At 37.1% G+C, this 19579-nt stretch overlaps 1 protein-coding gene across 10 annotated transcripts in view; it reads right to left on the minus strand.

The window, feature by feature from the left end:
* Positions 1 to 19579, minus strand: part of Rfx3 (regulatory factor X3) — a 252369-nt gene that overhangs the window by 93425 nt on the left and 139365 nt on the right. For all 10 annotated transcript variants that reach the window (XM_036208665.1, XM_036208682.1, XM_036208635.1 and 7 more), the window contains one exon: positions 11006 to 11103. In XM_036208665.1, the coding sequence (XP_036064558.1) occupies positions 11006 to 11103 (98 nt within the window). The remainder of the gene's footprint in view (positions 1 to 11005; positions 11104 to 19579) is intronic.

A 19579-nucleotide genomic window follows, 5' to 3' on the forward strand; every position in this document is an offset into this window, starting at 1 on the left:
AAACTAAAAATCTTCTTTATTTAATAAAATAAAAATAGCCATGTCAATTTCACATAGATTAAAGGGAAAAGGAAACCATGCTAATTTGTGTTCACTGAATATACAGTAGCTTCATTTAACAATGGATAAAATAAGACAACTTGAGGCTGGTATTAAAGTACAGTCAAATGAGTTGTATAAATACTATCACATGCAAGATATGGCTCTGTTTCTCTTTTTGGAGTCCAGAAATTTAGCTCATGTTCTGAGTTAAGTCACATGGAAAAACTTAAGATTCTATACACATCAATAATATCTATGAATAACTAAAAAGGACTCATCCTAAAAGATAGTAAAGGGGGTTTTAAATTTTCTGTTGTGATTTTGGATTGTATTACTTCAGCTTATAGTACCACAGTACTCTTCTTACTCAGAAGGGGGACTTGAATGCTGAAAAAAGGCTGATTGGAAAGCCAGAGCCATGTGTGAGGATACCAACACAACATACGTTAATCCTAGCAGTTCTGTGCATGTGGAGATTGTTACTAGAGCTTAGGAAAACCATATCAAAGGACTTGAATCATTCCATCTTTCAGACGTGACTTCTCAACAGACATCAGTCATACCCACATACACACACTGCAAATATACGAAATCTATATAACCCTCAGTTCGCTATGAAAATATGGCAGTGGAAAGCAAGTTACTTTAGTTTTCACATTTTCTTCTAGCTGGAAATGATTCAGGAGCTAGAATACGACCACAGGACAAGAGAAGGAGGCAGGCATTGGAGATCATGAGAAAGCTGAAGAGTATCACACATGGAGCTGTACAATTGGCTTAGCAGTTTCATAGGCACACAGTGGTTAAGGCAGGCCATTTCTAAGTGACTATAAAAAGGGACACAATTATAAAAGGAGGGGTGTAGACTGTCTGAATTTGATTCTGATGAAAAACCATATATTTAAATGGAAAATGGAGGACACTTTCCAATAATGGATTGATACGAGAAGTAGTCCATGATATCCTTGCATGGCTTTTAATCTTTGAGAAGCAAGCATTACCTTGTTTGATGGTGTCCCTGGAGCCCCAGCCAAAGCAAAGTCACACACAAGTAATACTTAAGCTCCTGAATCAATGTCAAGAATGTATCATTATCATCATCATCATCATCATCATCATCATCACCATCATCACCATCATCAATATTATTGGTATTCATGAGGCCATGTATGTCTCACAATGTAGTCCAGGCTAGACTGGACTCAAGAATCTCCTATCTCAGTCTCCCACCTGCCAGCCAGGCATGTACCACCATACCCAGCTTTGAAGAAAGTATTTTTTTAAAAAAAAGACACCACCAAGAGAAAAGCAAATAGCTTTCTGCACTTTAAACACTGACTTTTCATGCATCACAATCAGTTTTTTATACTCTAAATACTGAATGCATCGTTCATTTCTTGCTTCAGTACTATTCTCCCAGAAATCTCCTAAACATGTTCAAGGAAACTTCTCAGTTCCAGCCTATCAGGTATCCATCTTGAGTGAAAATTCTGGAAATAGCCAACTTTTGAGACAGTATTTATTATGCATATTTAAAAAAGTGTTCTGTGTTCATTTTGTTTGTTTTCTACAAACTGCCAAGGCTAAGAGTAAGTAAAAGAGCACCGTATATTGGAGCTAAGAAAATGTGAAATCTACCTACCTGAGTTTCATTTATTTGTCTGTAAAAGGGATGGAAATAAATGATCTCAATCCTACCAACTTTGATATTCTAGGAAGCTACATTTGAATGTCCTTCATCTTTGAAGAGATGGAAATGTTTTATGTAGCTAATGCTAGAAGCCATTCTTTAATTACAGTGACATCCAAGCTCTTTTCACAGGTGGCCAATTCTCTCTCCAAGGTTTCCTATGGAACCAATGGTTGGTGAGCTCTAATGGGAAGTGGATGTCCACACCAGTTCCTGCATGTATTGGACAATGCATCAATAGAAGGACAAATGAAGGAAACATCTTCACCCTTAGTTAAAGCAATTCCATGTAATCATTTCTTCTAAGGAAAGAGAATTTTAAAGATAATAAGAAAACATAATTTCACCTGCAAATTCTGAAACTTAGCTGTGTCACTTGAGGAAAGAATAACCTGAAGTGGATCCTTATTAATCTTTTGAAGTATATGGGAAAGGGAAGTGGAAGCCTTCAGAAAATGTACTAACCACAGAATTTTCAAGAGGCAACTCTTAGAAAATTGAGTCCAATTCTGTTCACATGCTTATGGATTTTGAAAAAATTATAAATGTCAAATGTATTATCTCCCAAAGTATAGTGTATAAAAGTTTTGGAAATGCTGAGTTTATTTCCTAAATCCTGACTTTCTTTCTTCCTAAATATAGGATTTGAAATAACAAAACAAACAAACAAACAAACAAACAAAACCCTTTTAAAAACCTCGAAAGCTCTGTTAGGAACTGGGATCCTCTCAAAGACTGGTCCAAGTTTTTCTCCATCTATGTAACCACAGTATGCTATTAAGGGACTCATATTTTGTAGAACATGGTTTGGGAAATTTTACACTTGAGTTGATGACAAATGTACTCTCAAAGAAGAAGAGTGGAGAAGGCGTCACTCCATATTGTTTAGATCACCTCTAAACAATAGAAACATTTCCCTTAAAGGCTTACACAGAAACATCCTTAGAAAACAGACATCTCAATTTTGTCATAATATAAATTACATCATTTTTCTGCTCTGACAAGCATGATGTAGGAATGAGGGGGAGGGTAAAAGTCCAAAGAAGATATGATAAAGAAGAAAAATAATTTTATTTTTAACAACCTGCTTTCTTACTAACCAGGAGATTGTGAATGCAATGGACTCTCCTTGTGATATCTGATAGTTCTCAGCCGGTTTAACCATAGTAACACAAATGACTAGAAAAGGCAAGCTTTAAGAATTTGTACAAATAGGGATAACTAGGACCTAAATTTTGTGGAAGTATCTTTGGGACAACCATTGCAAGGAAATAAACAAATTATGCAACTGAGGTTCCTGAAGAACAAGCATAAAATAAGCAGGAGAGAATGAATTGAGCTACCATTTCCCCTGAGTAAAAAGCGATTCTGTGCCAACACCCAGCACTGTAAAGTAGTCTCAATTGTTCAATTGAAATACATGCCTACTTACTAACCCACACTGTTAAGCCTGTTATGCTAGCAGTAATTGTCAATATTCACAGCGAGAACCAGGTAAACACTTTAGTTTCAGCAAATTATGATGATTACACATTCTCATAAGTGATTACACGCATCTGTGAGTGCTGTCATCACCTCTTGAGTGAGACCCTGTGCATTATGTCTACATGACATGAGAATGCTGGGAACATGGGCATAGAGAACCAGACTTACTAAGCATGTGCAGTTATAGGGTCATGTACTGGGTGCTTGAAAGTTCATGACAATGCCCAGAGTCCCTCTCCCCTAGGAGGATCATTAGCAAAATGTGGTTATTATCACACAGAAAATGGGACTCTGAGGTCTAAGTTAGAGATCAAATACTAGCTGCCTATTAATTCAGTGTGATACAACAGAAGAATAGAGATCACACTTTCCTAACACATATGGAAGTTTTCTGAATAAAAAGAGAGAATACAAGAGGCATTTGATACACAACTGTGTGCAATCTAATGGTAGAAGTAAAAAATTACAAAAAAGGTTCAAACAGCTTATGCTGAAAAAGTAATTATTTTGATGCCTGAGAATAAAATATTCATAGTTTTCTACTCACTAAAACTCTGAATCTAATTCACAGCAACATAATGACATTTCCTTGCTGAGTATGGAAGTAATACTTTAGAACTCCTATTCAAAATGTATACTCACCAGTAACGAGGAGTTTTAAAAGCATGTCTTCTCTATCTTGACCAAGAGTGTTCATTGTGACATGATACATGGAATTGAAGATGCAATCTAGGGCCACACAGCCCAGATCTAAGCTAATTGGACTTTGTAGTAAGTGAACTCATGACCTAGACCTCATTAGTCATGATCTAATCAATTGAGCTAGTGGCCACAGAAAATACATGTCGGCACTAGACAGTTTCTGTGGAATCATTTCAGCACTTAAACAGTCCCACAATTTTAAAAAATTAACTTTAGAGATACTATTTTTCTAAGGTTTTACAAATACATAAATTCATTCAACTAATATTTGTTACATGGGATAGTTAAATATATACAAGAATGGAAAAGAGGGCCAACAAGATGGCTTAGAAGGCACAGCTTATGGCACCATGCTTGATAATCTGAGTTCAATTCCCAAAACCAACACGTTAGAAGGAAAACTCTACTCCTACAAGCTGTCTTTTTTTTTTTTTAATTTTAATTACTACACACTGTGGCCTACTCACACACATAAACAAACAGACAAATCTGGAAGTCCAGTTAAAATGCAGAAGACAATGTGAAGAATTTAGGACAGAAAAATGTAAACAAAGCACAACATTTAACAGCAGTGGTTAATGTTTATAACAGTTTCTCGTTAGAATCATAAAGGCACTTCTGAGAAGCTATCTCCATTTCTAACACAAATTCACATCCTCCTAAGTAGTAAAGCTGACTTCTCCGCACTACTTTAAACCAGGACAAATGAGGAATCGCTATGGCAGACTCTTAACAGCTATCTCAAGTGCCCTTTTCCTTGACTACCTAGCTTCTATCATACGGACCTGAAATACACAAACCCCATTCTCAGCTTCTGCAGCTAGCTATCAATGGCTGTCAGGAGCAACGACAACTAACAAGTAAGCTTCCTCTAGCAGCTTCTAAAAAGGTATTTATTTTCTCTGTGAGAATAAAGTCCAAGAAAGAGGGATATTTTTTCATTTAGTATAAATGCCAACAGTACTTAAATTCATAATAAAAATTCTGAAATCAAGCTCTAGGAGGCCTTAAACCTATATAGCAAACAGGAGAAATTATCTACACTCTTAACCATGCAGAGTTGAATATCCACTAGAATAACAGAAATTTATTGACTTTTTAAGTGCCAATGATCTAAATAAATGCAAATATAACAACCAAGTGGCAAGTACATATACAGGGAGATCCTCTCAGTATCAGAAACATTCTAGAACATTCATCATACAGCACTAGAGTTGAAATTACAGTGTGCACTTGTCCTTTATGGTGGAAGGTAACAACAAAGGAAACAATTCTACGAGCTGATAAAAATCAACTACACACAATTAAAAAGGATTTGGGAAGCCACAAGAAACTGTCAGCAGAGTGAACAGACAGCCTACAGACTGGTAGAAAATTCTGCCAGTTATACTTCAGAAAGAGGACTAATACCTAGAATATATAAAGAACTACAAAAATTAAACACACACACACACACACACACACACACACACGTACAAATACACCACGCTACCAATCAATGTATAATCTAATGAACTAAATAAGCATTTCCAAGAAGAAACAAAATGGACAACAAATACTTTTTCATGTGTTTCAATATTATCAACTGCCAGAGAAATGCAAATCAAAGCTACTCTGAGATTCCCTCTCCTATCAGTCTGTATGGTTATCACTGAAAAAGCAAAATATATCAAAAATTGCCAAGTGTATGAGAGAAGAAGAACCTTAAGAACTGAGGATTCTTAAAGAAAGCAATCTGAGCTCACGAAATTCTTCTCATCTGCAGGGACACATTGACTTGCTTGAATTACTGAGATTCTGCCCTTCCCAAACTGTAGAAACAGATACAAACGACAACCCACAGCTCTGTGGTGGTAATGCACACCTTTAATCCCAGCACTCGGAGGCAGAGGCAGGCAGATTTCTGAGTTCCAGGCCATTCTGGTCTACAGAACAGGTTCCAGGACAGTGAGATCTGTGACACAGAGAAACTCTGTTGCCAAAAACCTAAGGAAAAAAAATAAAAAAAATAAAGGAAAAAAAAAAAACCCAAACCTCAACCCCCAATAACAAACTAGGGGGAGAAGCTACATCCTCATAATGAGGAAACATAATAATCAAATACACAATAGCTGCTATTGTACATTACTGTTTATTTTTTGATTCTTTGTTATTCAATTTCTTCTGTAATTTTACTTTTTTATTTGCATTTTTCCTTTAAATATTGAACTGTATACTTTAACTTCTGTCTTGCAAAGAAGACCTCAAAGACTGTCCCTTCCTTTTCTTTAACTACAAAAATCTCCATACTTCCACATATGCTATAGTCTGTCTCTCACAGCTCAACCCACACGCACTTCTACTCATTCATATTCCACCCCCTTTATACTACTTTCCCAATTTCTTTCACATTTTCCTACTTAACAATATTGACAGCCTGCCTCACCTTTAAAAAAAATCTATAGATTTCATTTGTTTCTTTTTTTATTTTTATTTTTTTAATTATGTTTGTGTTTTAATTTTACACATCAGCCATGGGTTCCCCTGTCCTCCTCCCTCCTCCTGCCCCTGCCTCCCCACCAGCCCCTGCCCTCCATTCCCATCTCCTCCAGGACCAAGACTCCCCTGGGGATTCAGCTCAACTTGGTAGATTCAGTATAGGCAGGTCTAGTCCCCTCCTTCCAGGCTGAACAAAGTGTCCCTGCATATGCCCAAGGTTCTAAACAACCAGCTCATGCACTAAGGACAGGTCGAGGTCCCACAGCCTGGATGCCTCCCAAACAGTTCAAGCTATACAATTGTCTCACTTATCCAGAGGGCCTGATCCAGCTGGGACTCCACAGCCATTGGTTCATAATTCATTTGTTTCCATTCATTTGGCTATTTGTCCCTGTGCCTCTCCAATCTTGGTTTCAACAATTCACACTCTTACAGTCCCTCCTCTTTCTCGACAATTGGACACCTGGAGCTCCACCTGGGGCCTGGCTGAGGATCTCTGCATCCACTTCCATCAGTTATTGGATGAGAGTTCCAGCACGACTGTTAGGGTGTTTGGCCATCCGATCACCAGACTAGGTTAGTTCACGCTTTCTCTCGACCATTGCCAGCAGTCTACAGAGGATTTATCACTGTGGACTTCTGGGGGCCTCTCTAGCACTTTGCTTCTTCCTGTTCTCATGTGGTCTTCATTTATCATGGTCTGTTATTCCTTGTGAGTTCCCAGTGTTGCTATTTCTGGATCTGATCAGGGACACTAGTGTCCCTATTGCAAGCCATGTCGAGACTGCTAGTAAGGCATTAGAGGTAGCTAGCCATAACTCCCCACAACCAAATAAAAGTGGGGACCACAGTTCACAGTAAACGCCACCTTTCCACCCTTCTGAAGGATTCTTATAAAACAAAACAAAACATTAGCGAAAGGGGGAAAGTGGTGGGAATACACAACCATCCCAACAGATGCACAAAATACAAAGAAATACACACAAAGAATGAGACAATTTCCATAACACACCCACAACCTCTCAGCTCCACAAAAACAGAAAACTTAGACAGTTAAAATTTCAGAGAAAAATTTAGAAATTTTTTTAAAAGGATCAGTGGCCATAAAGGTCACTCAATTAAGCAGATGATCAAAATATGGAAACTCATTCAGAACCTAGACAAGAAAGTACCCAGTGAATGAAATGGTTAGGAACTTGGAGTACAAATTTAAAAACATGGAGAAAAATATTCAACCAAGAAATTGAGGCACTGAGGAGGAACCAAGCAGAAGCAGTGGAAATATAAGCCAATCAATCAAATTGGAAAATTACAAAAGAATGCTTTATGAATAGACTAAGCATAAAAATAAGTTCCAAAGAAAAAGACAAAGTCAAGATAATACTACAATAAGACACATTTTTAAATATTAATAGGATGATCAAAACATAAGAAAAACCTAACTGTATTAAAGAGACCTAGTGATCCATGAATAGAAGGAATTGGGAGGAAGTCAGAAAGTATAGACAATTAATTCCATGAAATAATAGCAGATAATTTCCTAAACCCTGAAACTACTAAGGACAAATATTTCAAATTACAGTTATAGGCAAAATATTTCTGAACAAGGATCTAACAGCATTCAGCATAACCCTAAGAATTAATAACTAGGATCTGAATAGGACTCCAACAACAAAGGAAACAACTCTACGAGCTGATAAAAATCAACTACACACAATTAAAAAGGATTTGGGAAGCCACAAGAAACTGTCAGCAGAGTGAACAGACAGCCTACAGACTGGTAGAAAATTCTGCCAGTTATACTTCAGAAAGAGGACTAATACCTAGAATATATAAAGAACTACAAAAATTAAACACACACACACACACACACACACACACACACGTACAAATACACCACGCTACCAATCAATGTATAATCTAATGAACCAAATAAGCATTTCCAAGAAGAAACAAAATGGACAACAAATACTTTTTCATGTGTTTCAATATTATCAACTGCCAGAGAAATGCAAATCAAAGCTACTCTGAGATTCCCTCTCCTATCAGTCTGTATGGTTATCACTGAAAAAGCAAAATATATCAAAAATTGCCAAGTGTATGAGAGAAGAAGAACCTTAAGTCACTGCTAGTGCCAGAGTAAACTGAAATAGATACTATAAAAATTAATAATGAATTTTCTAAAAATACCACATGATCCAGCTATTCCACTACAGGGCATACACCCAAAGAGAGAACACTATATAAGACCCCAGTGATACACACATGCCAATCTTACCACTTTTTTCCTTTTCATTCTTTCTTTCTTTCTTTTTGGCGAAAGCAAGAAAGTGGAATTAGTCTGTATGTTTCATTAAAATGTGGTAAATATACACAATGGTATTTTATGCAGCCATAAAAATAGTAAGTTACAGCACCTACAGAAAAACAGATGAATCTGGAAACATATAAAATAAGGTAACCTATACTTGGAAAGAGAAATATTGTATGCTCTCTCTCCTATGCAGGTCCTAGCTTTATTTTTTTAATCAAAAAGTTTTTCTGCATGTGACTGTTTTGACTGCATGTATCTTGTGCGTACTTAGTGATCACAGAGGCCAGAAAAGGTCATTCACTGGAATGTAAGTTATAGAAGATTGTGAGCTGTCTCATGGGTGCTGGGAATCAAGCCTGATTCTCTGGGAGAGCAGCCAGTGCTCTTAACTGCTAAGCTTCCCTTCAGCCCCTGATTGGGGGGGGGGATTATGAAGGTGAGAGTGTTTACAGATGATCAAACTAGAAAGGGGGCAGAAAGAGGAAGATTTTTGCTGTGGGATGCTCTGTATGTCAAATGTGTTGCTCTGATTGGTTAAAATAAATAAAGTGCTGATTGGCCAGTAGCCAGGCAGGAAGGAGAGGGTAGGTGGGACAAGGAAGAGGAGAAGGCTGGGAACAGGAAAGCCAGGGGGAGACACTGCCAGCCGCTGCCATGAGAAGCAACATGTAAAGGCACCAGTAAGCCACAAGTCATGTGGCAAAGTATAGAGTAACAGAAATGGGTTAATTTAAGATAGAAGAAGTAGATAACAAGAAGCATGCCATGGCCATACAGTTTGTAGGCAATATAAGTTTCTATGTGTTTACTTGGTTGGTTCTGAGTGTCTATGGGCCTGGTGGGTGAGAGAGATTTGTCCTGACTATGGGCCAGGCAGGAAAAATCTAACTACAGATTTTGGAAGCAGGGAAGACACATGTGATACAAAACAGCAAGGGGACTATCTCATATGGAAAGATATGGGGTGGGGGAGGTAGTCACATAGGGAAAGGAATAAGGGAAGAGTACCAACAAAACAAACTAGATTTGAAATGCCACAATGAAACCATGACTTTGTATTTTAACTAAAAAAAGAAAAATGGACAAAAGAGGTACTTTCTTTCCACTTCCAATTATCTATCATGATTCAGGACCCAGGCCAGGAACATTAAATGTATCCTAGAATCCTCTGACAACTGAATTTGATTAGAGTATATCCCCCTCTTATGTAAAGGAATAATAGAAAGCTCAGAATATTTTACATGGGTCACTCTTATAATACTAACACATAATTAAACCAAATCTAAGCTTTTAGTTGTAAATAGCATGATACACAACTTCAACTGGACTCTGTCATGCATGCTTGTCTTTTTACAGTTACCACAGTGGGTAAAATCCAGGCTTCTGAGAGCTCACAAGATGCAATCACTGGGATCAGTGGAAGCAACCACAGAAAGAAGCCAAGACAGCAGAGTTATCTTGAGGAGCAGCCACACTGCAGAGATGCAAGAAGCATTCATTCTGCAGGGATGTGATGAATGCCCACTCTGTAGGGATTCAAGGAGCACATACTTCTGGACCACACACACTCCAAGGATGCAAGGACCACAGACACTACTGGACCAGAAGCAAGACACTGAGAGAACCTAACTTTACTTAGGAACATTCAGAGACTGCTAACAAAAGCCCAGGTTGAAATCACTGCTGACCACTTGAAGTAATTCTTAGTTTCTTCATTTATAATTCTACACTGACTTGCAATCCACAATGGCTGCAAAAGCCAACAAATTTACAAATTGCTACTACTGTTGATGCTAAGGAGATAAGACAGTTGGGGGCGGGCAGACTTAGGCAGGAAAAGAAGATTCATGGAAGATCATTGATCATATAGATTTAACTGTGAAGAGGTCTACAAAATTCCAAATATATGTTTTGTTTTTACAACTTTACATATGAATACAAACCTCATACATACTCACCTTAACATTTAAAAATCACAGATATTAAGGCATCTTTCAAACATATGCATCACTAATAAGAAATACAAGTCTTCCTCAATTTAGGGACAATTGTTAAAGCACATGCAATTTCAACAATTTAAAACATTCTGAGAATGCTAAGAAAGAAGAAAATATGGGTGTATTTATTAATAAATACAAAGCTCTAAATATCAGTTTAATTTAAATAACTCTGTTGTAGTAAAAAAAAAAATGTTTAAAGTCACACAAACAATTCCAGTAGTAGAGAGGGCTGTAATAGAAAGAACAGTATTCTCTGAATTGGAGGAATTAATCTAACTTCAGCATCCAACTTACATTGCTCCATTGGTATAGACAGTATCACTTCCTTCCACATACTGCACCTGAGCTGGGTAGACATGTTGGACCTGCTGAACTGTCTGTACCTGCTGCACCTGAAAAACAAATGTGAGGAACATGTTAGGTGGTAGACATCAGAAGGGTGTACCCACTAGATCCATGGTAAACAATCACTATAGAAAGGGTACACTGTATTAGATTCATGGTAAGTGGCAGACATAGAAAGAGTAAACCACATTAGATCTAGCTCAGATTTCTCCAGAATATTGATCAGCAGGAGATGGCTAGGAATAAAATCTCTTAGGTTAATGCTACTTTCAAGATAAGAAACTTGTGTGTTTAGATCAACTATAGCACTTACCCAAATAATTGTACAATTTTCTTGTCAGTGTACATAGACACACAGTTTTATACTTAACATTCTGAAAGCTTTTCAACAGATTTTGATGATTTATAAATTTCTACTCTAATTTTTAAACAAAAGCTAAATTTATTTTTAATTAAAATCAACCATCCCCATCTGTATAATGTCACTTGTATATATGTATATGTTTCTAGACTGACCATTTGGTATTGGATGGATGAGCTTCTCAGCCCTGAAAACGTATACACATACAAATAACATTTTATGGGCTAAGCAGGTTGTGTTTTATATATTTAGAAATACATATACACATATACATGATTAATATCAATTAAAGAAAAAGAGGTCATGAATTTGAAAGACATCAAGGGAGAATTACATGGACAGAGTTATAGGAAAAAGGGGAAGTAAGGAAATAATGTAATTATATTATAATCTAAAAAAGTGAAATATTACAATAAAAATCCCATAACGGAAAAATTTATACACTTAAATATTGCAAAGTATCTTAACAAATTTCATGCACTCATTTTTAAAATAACTATCATCAACCCTTTCCTCTTATCCTCTCACAGAAATTTAAAAGCAATTCTAGGATTATTTTTTTATATTTACTTACTCATTTATGGGGGAGGGGCATATGGAGCTTGGACAACAGTTTCATGAGTCATTTTACTTCAACTCTGTAGGTTCTAGGAATCAAACTCAGATATTCAGGCTTAGTGTCAAGAACCTTTACCCACTGAACCGTCTCTCTGGATCCAATTTGTTATTTCTAAGGGCTGAAAATTATTACTAAGATCTAGTTCTAGTAATTATGTGTATGCGTGTCTGTGCACAGGTGCTCACTGAGGCCAGAAGAATACTTTGAACCCCGAGTGGCAGTTGTAGTTGCAAGTCTCCTTACATGGGTGATAGAGACCAATCTTGGGTCCTTCACAAGACACAAAACACACTAACCACTGATACCTTTCTCTAGTCCCAAGAGATAAAAAGCATCAAAGCATTAACAGTTCCATCATATCATCTGGAATTCATTATTCCAATGACTTTGTAGCATGTGTCTGTTCAAATCAAGATGCTAACGTGTTCCCCAGAGTGCATTCAGGTGCCCCACACATTAATCTGTAACAGTTTTTTTTTTCATTCTTTTTCTACTTAGCCTTTTACCTCTAGAAAAAAAGAGGGGATGTCATTTACTTCAAAGGCTCTCTAGCATTCTAGATTTGTTGAACAGCATCACATTTTTTGTGCTACATGTTTTTACATGTCGTATAAACTGGGTGGTTAAAATCCAGTGGCTCAGGCCTAGAGAGATGACCCATCTTTCCACTGACAACACTACTAGTTCCCTGCATCAACTTGGAGCAGCCACAACTACCTTTAAGTCCAGCTACAGAAGATTCAGTGCCTCTGCCCTCCAGGGCGCCTGCATTCATGTGCTCATACTCCTCCCTCCACTCCGCATACACACACGATTAAAAATCTAGAGGTTGAAGGAGGACAATATTGAAGAGCTGAGTACTTCCTATTGCACTTGTCAGTTGGCATATAACTAAGCTTTCTGCAATGTCAACTTTGGTCTGAAGGGTTGAGTATCTGCTGTGGACCCCATGGCTATAACTGCTGCTTGACAATGTTCCAGCATTTTGACATTGTGGATCACAATTCTCCGGCACATTTTTACTTCCATTTTTAATGATTCTTGCTATGTGTTATGGGAGTTCCATTATGCCTTTTCCTTTGTGAAAATTTATGCGGTCTTTAGTGGAGGATGAGGATGTATACAGTGGCTGCATCTTTAAACAAAATAAGTCTTTGGAAAATATTCCCACCAGCATGATAACTCTGCCTACTCCCACACAAGTTAACACTAAGCTGCTGAAAAATTTAGATAACTAACATATGTCTGATAAAAAAGGTATATTTGATAAATAAGATTTGTTTGATAAATAAAGTATATTTGATAATCAAGATTTATAAATTCTTAAGGTCTGCTCAATTTCACAGTAATATCTGTTTAGTTTCCTCTTAGTTCACTTTAAGCCTTAATGATCTGAATAAACTAAGCCATATTAAAAAAACTGCAATATTCTATAATGGAGTGTCTGGTCATGTGTTACCTCCCACCCTCCAAAAGGTCCTTTTCCCAAGGTCAAGCATGTTAACAAAAGTCCTCACATCCTCAGAGGCCAAAAGAAAGTTCTTGCTTGCTAGAAAGGGCATCCTCCTTATCTCTGGCAAGAGGAACTTACAACCCATGACTGTGGTGCCTACTAACTTGTCTAGAATTTTCTAGAGCTGTACTTTCTGGCACTTAATGGTGGTAGATTACAAAGCCACTGATATACTCCCCTCCACCTAACATCACAGTTAGTGAAATATACGGAACAGCTAAAGCCAGAAAGACTGTTTATTCTGACCAATAAACCTAGTAATACAATGCAAATTGAGAACTCAACCCATTACATCTTATTTGCAAATTATTATTATGTTTGCCCAAAGCCCCAAAAAGCTCAAACACACTGTAAATATATGTAATAATTACTCAATAGTTAAGCAATGCACTGTACCTAGCAAACAAACTGCCAATGAATATTTATAAAATTTACATTATCTTCTTTTTTAATTTATTTTTGTTATTTATTATATTTGTATTTTAATTTTACACATCAGCCATGGGTTCCCCTATCCTCCCATCCCGCACCCCCCCCCTCCTTCCCCCCAGCCCCTCCCCTCCATTCCCATCTCCTCCAGGGCAAAGACTCCCCTGGGGATTCAGTTCAACCTGGTGGATTCAGTACAGGCAGGTCCAGTCCCCTCCTTCCAGGCTGAGCAAAGTGTCCCTGTATAAGCCCAAGGTTCCAAACAGCCAGCTCATGCACTAAGGACAGGTCCTGGTCCCACAGCCTGGATGCCTCCCAAACAGTTCAAGCTATTCAATTGTCTCACTTATCCAGAGGGCCTGATCCAGCTGGGGCTCCACAGCCTTTGGTTCATAATTCATATGCTTCCATTTGTTTGGCTATTTGTCCCTGTGCTTTTCCAATCTTGGTCTCAGCAATTCACACTCTTACAGTCCCTCCTCTTTCTCAACAATTGGGCTTCTGGAGCTCCACCTGGGGCCTGGCTGAGGATCTCTGTTCCACACAATAGCATAAGGAATATTACCAAACTCCTTCTATGAGGCTACAATTACCCTGATTCCTAAACCAAACGAAGATGCAACAAAGAAAGAGAACTACAGACCGATCTCCCTCATGAACATTGATGCAACAATACTCAATAAAATACTGGCAAACAGACTCCAAGAACACATCAAAACAATTATCCACCATGATCAAGTAGGCTTCATCCTAGGGATGCAAGGGTGGTTCAACATACAAAAGTCTGTCAATGTAATACACCATATAAACAAACTCAAAGAAAAAAACCACATGATAATCTCACTAGATGCAGAAAAGGCATTTGACAAAATCCAACACCCCTTCATGATAAAGGTCTTGGAGCAATCAGGAATACAGGAAACGTACCTAAACATCATAAAGGCAATCTACAGCAAGCCAACATCCAACATCAAGTTAAATGGAGAGAAACTCCAAGCAATACCACTCAAATCAGGAACAAGGCAAGGCTGTCCCCTCTCCCCATACTTATTCAATATAGTAGTACTTGAAGTTCTAGCCCGAGCAATAAGACAACATAAGGAGATTAAGGGGATACAAATTGTAAAGGAAGAAGTCAAGCTTTCCCTATTTGCAGATGACATGATAGTATACATGAGTGACCCCAAAAATTCAAAGAAGGAGCTGATACAGCCTATATTATCTTTTATATTTGGACATTAACTTTTATTGAAGAATAAAGAAGTAACTAATAAACAATTATTTGAAAGTAAACAAATAAGATCACTTTATAAAATACATATTTTCATTTATGTAGACATATCTGTATGGATGTATGCCATTTGCATGCAAGTGTCCACAGAGAGCACTGGAGATAGAGTTATAAGCAGTTGTGAGCTGTTTGTGGTGTGTCAGGAAGTGGACTCAAATCCACTGGAAAAACTGCAAGTGTTCTTAACTGATGAGCCATCTCTCCATTCTCCCGATAAGACCATATTTTAATGCTGTTTGATGCAGTACTAAAGATGAGAGGTGAAATTTATACATTGCATGCTATTTTTACTTTCAATGACAACTATGACTCAAAATTGTTCAAATATTACTTGATATTCTATTAAACACTAAATAATGTTTGGATCTATGTTAAGAGGTTATACATTAGAAACTGATTTCCTATTTTAATTTTCATTAGTTTAATGCAGGGAGACTCACGTAAGTAAGGAGATGGGGAAATAACTTCCTATGGATAGTTCATCAACATTTCCAATAGCTTTATTTCCCATGTATTGTGAAATCTCTAACCCATCCATCAGTTGCTACTTGCCCCCACACATGTCCTTAGAAAAGGAAATGATTAAAGTCTACGTGAAATTGATTTCAACTTTTCATTTCATTTGCTTCACAAAATAAATTACCAAAAATTCTTCCCAAAAAAATTAATAAATATTTGTCACCAGTCTTTCATTTCAGTAAAGAGTTAAGTGGCCAAAATATGAATTAGAAAAGAGATGGAGAAAGGTAGATTTAACATAGTTAAACATAAGTATTTATAATTGACTATCCATTAAATAAAAGTGGTTCTAACATATGAAACTCAAAATGGCCTTGGATCAACTTTTAAAAGCTTAGAAAGTTGGCAGTAATGAGGGTCTCATTATGACAACATTCTACACTAGAGAGTTATTCTGTCCATTAACCAAAAATACACTGCCAAAATGTAAATACATGAAATAATGCACTTATATTCATAGTGACCAGGTGGTGGAGAAACTCACCTGTCTCACATGAATATATATTGAAATAAACAGAAGCACTCACATCACTGTTCAAAGTGTAGCACTCTGAGCTTATTTGCTTATTTAATGTACATGTTTCATGATTTGCCTTATTTACAATAGAAATGAATATCAAAGCAAATTACACACCACAGGAACATGTGCTAGTTCAACAGAATCAATTAGTATATTTTGAGGACAAATTTATACAATATGTTATTTTGGATGAGTTTCAAGAAAAAGAACACGAATCATACTTCAAAGCAGAAATCCTTCTCAATGGTAAATGAAAACATGTATAATTGTTAAGTTCATTAGTTAGCTAAGAAGCTTTCTAGTATTCTTTATGTCAAGATAATTATCTTGCTCATAAGAGCATTCCTTATACATTTAGTTGGCACCAAGTGCTCAACCTAAGGAACACATAAAGCTGTATTAACATTACTCTACCAGACCTACAAGAGGCAAGAGAGTGCTGCTAGATTAAAAAGGTGAGAGGTTGCTATGCTACTGACCAAACATGAAATGGGAGGGAAAGAATCGGGCTCATAGCAGGTGTAACAGCAGGGAAGAAAGCCAGCAGTGCAGCAGCAGCAACTCCAAAGGCCACCTGTGACCAGAGAGAAGGACTCAGCCAAGATTTCCAAACTAGCAGCAAACTGGAGGAATATGAAGTAACTGAGGAAAGAAAAGTGTAAACGTCAAGGGAGCTATGTGAGCAAGATCAAGATGCCAGAAAAGAAAAGGCGGGAAAAGTGGTTGGTCTAACAGGTAGAGAGTTAGGAAAATAGAAATCATAATCTCCCTCTCTCTCTCTCTCTCTGATGTGGTTAAAAGTAATATAAACTCTGCCGTAAGCTTTCTCATATGTCTTACCAAGAATACTACCATCATTGACTACCATACTAACTATAGGTAAAGAGTATTGATTCATGAGCACAGAATGACAGTGACCAAGGCTTGGTGAAGTCACGGGACACTGGGGGTGGGGTACATTAATTCTCTCCTGTTGTACTTTTTGAGGAAAAGAAATGTCTCTACAATGCTAACATCTACTGGCTTCATCCTAGGACAGTCAATGTTAACTAAAATAAGACCTTCAGTCTCCTGAGTGAGGTGGCCCCTGCACAAAGAAGATGGAAGATTGGACAGCGGGACATGACTCTTATTTAAATGACAGAATTCACTGTAATAGAAATTTGAATTTGTTTCCTTATACTTAAATTCACTCTGTGGGCCTGAGGTTGGCTGGCTTGTCCACTTACACATTGTGTAGTTTGTTTGGAAGGAAATCTCAGGTCTTTAGATAGTTTCTTGAAGTAGAGTTTAAGTGAGTCTTCTTCAATTCAACCCATTAAAATCACCACAAAGCCTACTTCTGCAGCAGAACTGCATAAAAACTGAAGCATAAGCTCCATAGGATTACATGCTAAAACTATGTGGTTGCTAGGGGCAACCTGAAGACGTTACATTTGGGCTTCAGATCTAACCATAAAGTAGTACACTTCCGATGGACTCAGTCTCCTTCTGACTGCACAAGAAATGGGGAGATCAAATGGTAGAGAATCAACTCCACAAGATATTCCTAACTGCTGACCACCCATCATATCCTCAAATGGACTAACAGCAAAACATAAAAGCCACTAGAAAGAGGTGAAGTGTTCAAAGGCAAGAGGAAAGTCCAGAGAGCAGAGACGAAACTCAGGGAAGTCAGTTTACACAACTGTCAATCACAAAATACAATGCATGGTACATAAACAAGTTTACTTTTGCTCATTAAATATAAATACAGTAATTGCTTTCTACAATGGATCATATTACTAGTAAGATCCACACTAAGTACAATTTTTAAAAAATTAGAATATATACTTTAATGTATTTCCTGGTGAGAATGTCTATATATAAATTCCACAGTGGATCCAGGATCTCTTGGAATGATGTCTATGTGCAGGGAAAAAGAGATGGTTCCTGTAGGTTCCTGAGGGTTCTTTAGTTAAAAACATGTGTTATCAAGCTTAAGTGTTTGTATCCTAATCTTCCTCCTGTGTTTTTCCAAATTTGGGGGAAATCTAAGTAACTAAGATATAATGGGTTTTTACTAATTGGTTTTCTTTACTCAATAATACATCTTAGAGCCGTGTGTGTGTGTGTGTGTGTGTGTGTGTGTGTGTGTGTATGTGTAGATGTGTGATTGGATATACATCCACCTAAAGCTACTGATAATTGACTTTAGAGTATTCTATAATATAAAGATTATTTAAATGTTTTACTTTTAGGGAGCATTTGGGTTACTTTTTATTATATAAAGTGCTATATATAAATAATCTAGGGAGTATTGATATGGCTCAGTGGTAGAACACTCGCCTAGTATGTATGAGATCATGAATTCCACCCCAGCACTGCAAAACAAAACAAAGCCTACTTGTTTTAAAGTGAAATATACATTTATTTTAAGTTGTGTTTGGTGTAATAACTGCAATTCCAGGGCTAAGGAACAAAATAAGAAGACCATGGGGAACAAAGCCAGGCTAGGCTAGCTTAACAGTGTCTTGATACAGTCTCTCAATATGTTTACTGGCCATTTGGTTTCATGTTTTGTGAACAGCTATTCATATCCTTTGTCCACTAATCCACAGCACTGATTTGTCATCCAATTCTGATTTTGAAGGGTCTTGTAAACAAAGATCTTCTTCCCATATATTCAATGTCATTCTACCTTTGGGTTTATTTACGTTGCTTACTAGCACATTTTGTTATTTATAATGTTCAGCCTGGCCTTGAACTTGAGTCCCCCTAAATCAGCTGTCCTAATAATTGGATTATAAGGTTACACTATTATGCTCAGCCTGTCAATGGTTACTAGGTAAAATATAACAAACTAGTTCTTAGATGCCTAGTGGTGTTTATATTCTATGTAAGCTGATCTTCCTTTTCTAAGATCAGGACATAGGACATACAAGTTTGCCATTATTACTTTTATTCCTTTTAACATTAATTAAGTCTTTTTGTTGCTATCAAAATAAAAGTAAAATTCCAGCTTTTTCTAAGCAGGTATTTAATCCTTTCTTTTTCTTAAAATGATCATAGTAAACGAAATTCACATTTATATAAGGATGTACTTATATTACTCGTGTGTGTGTGTGTGTGTGTGTGTGTGTGTGTGTGTGTGTGTTTAGTATTATTCAGGTTTGCATGGGTATATGTGCATATCTGTGTGGAAGTCAGAGCACAATTCAGGATGTCATTCCTCAAGTACTATTTTCTCTGTATTCTCTCTCTCTCTCTCTCTCTCTCTCTCTCTCTCTCT

Source organism: Onychomys torridus, chromosome 1, assembly GCF_903995425.1.
Source record: "Onychomys torridus chromosome 1, mOncTor1.1, whole genome shotgun sequence".
Lineage (NCBI taxonomy): Eukaryota > Metazoa > Chordata > Mammalia > Rodentia > Cricetidae > Onychomys > Onychomys torridus.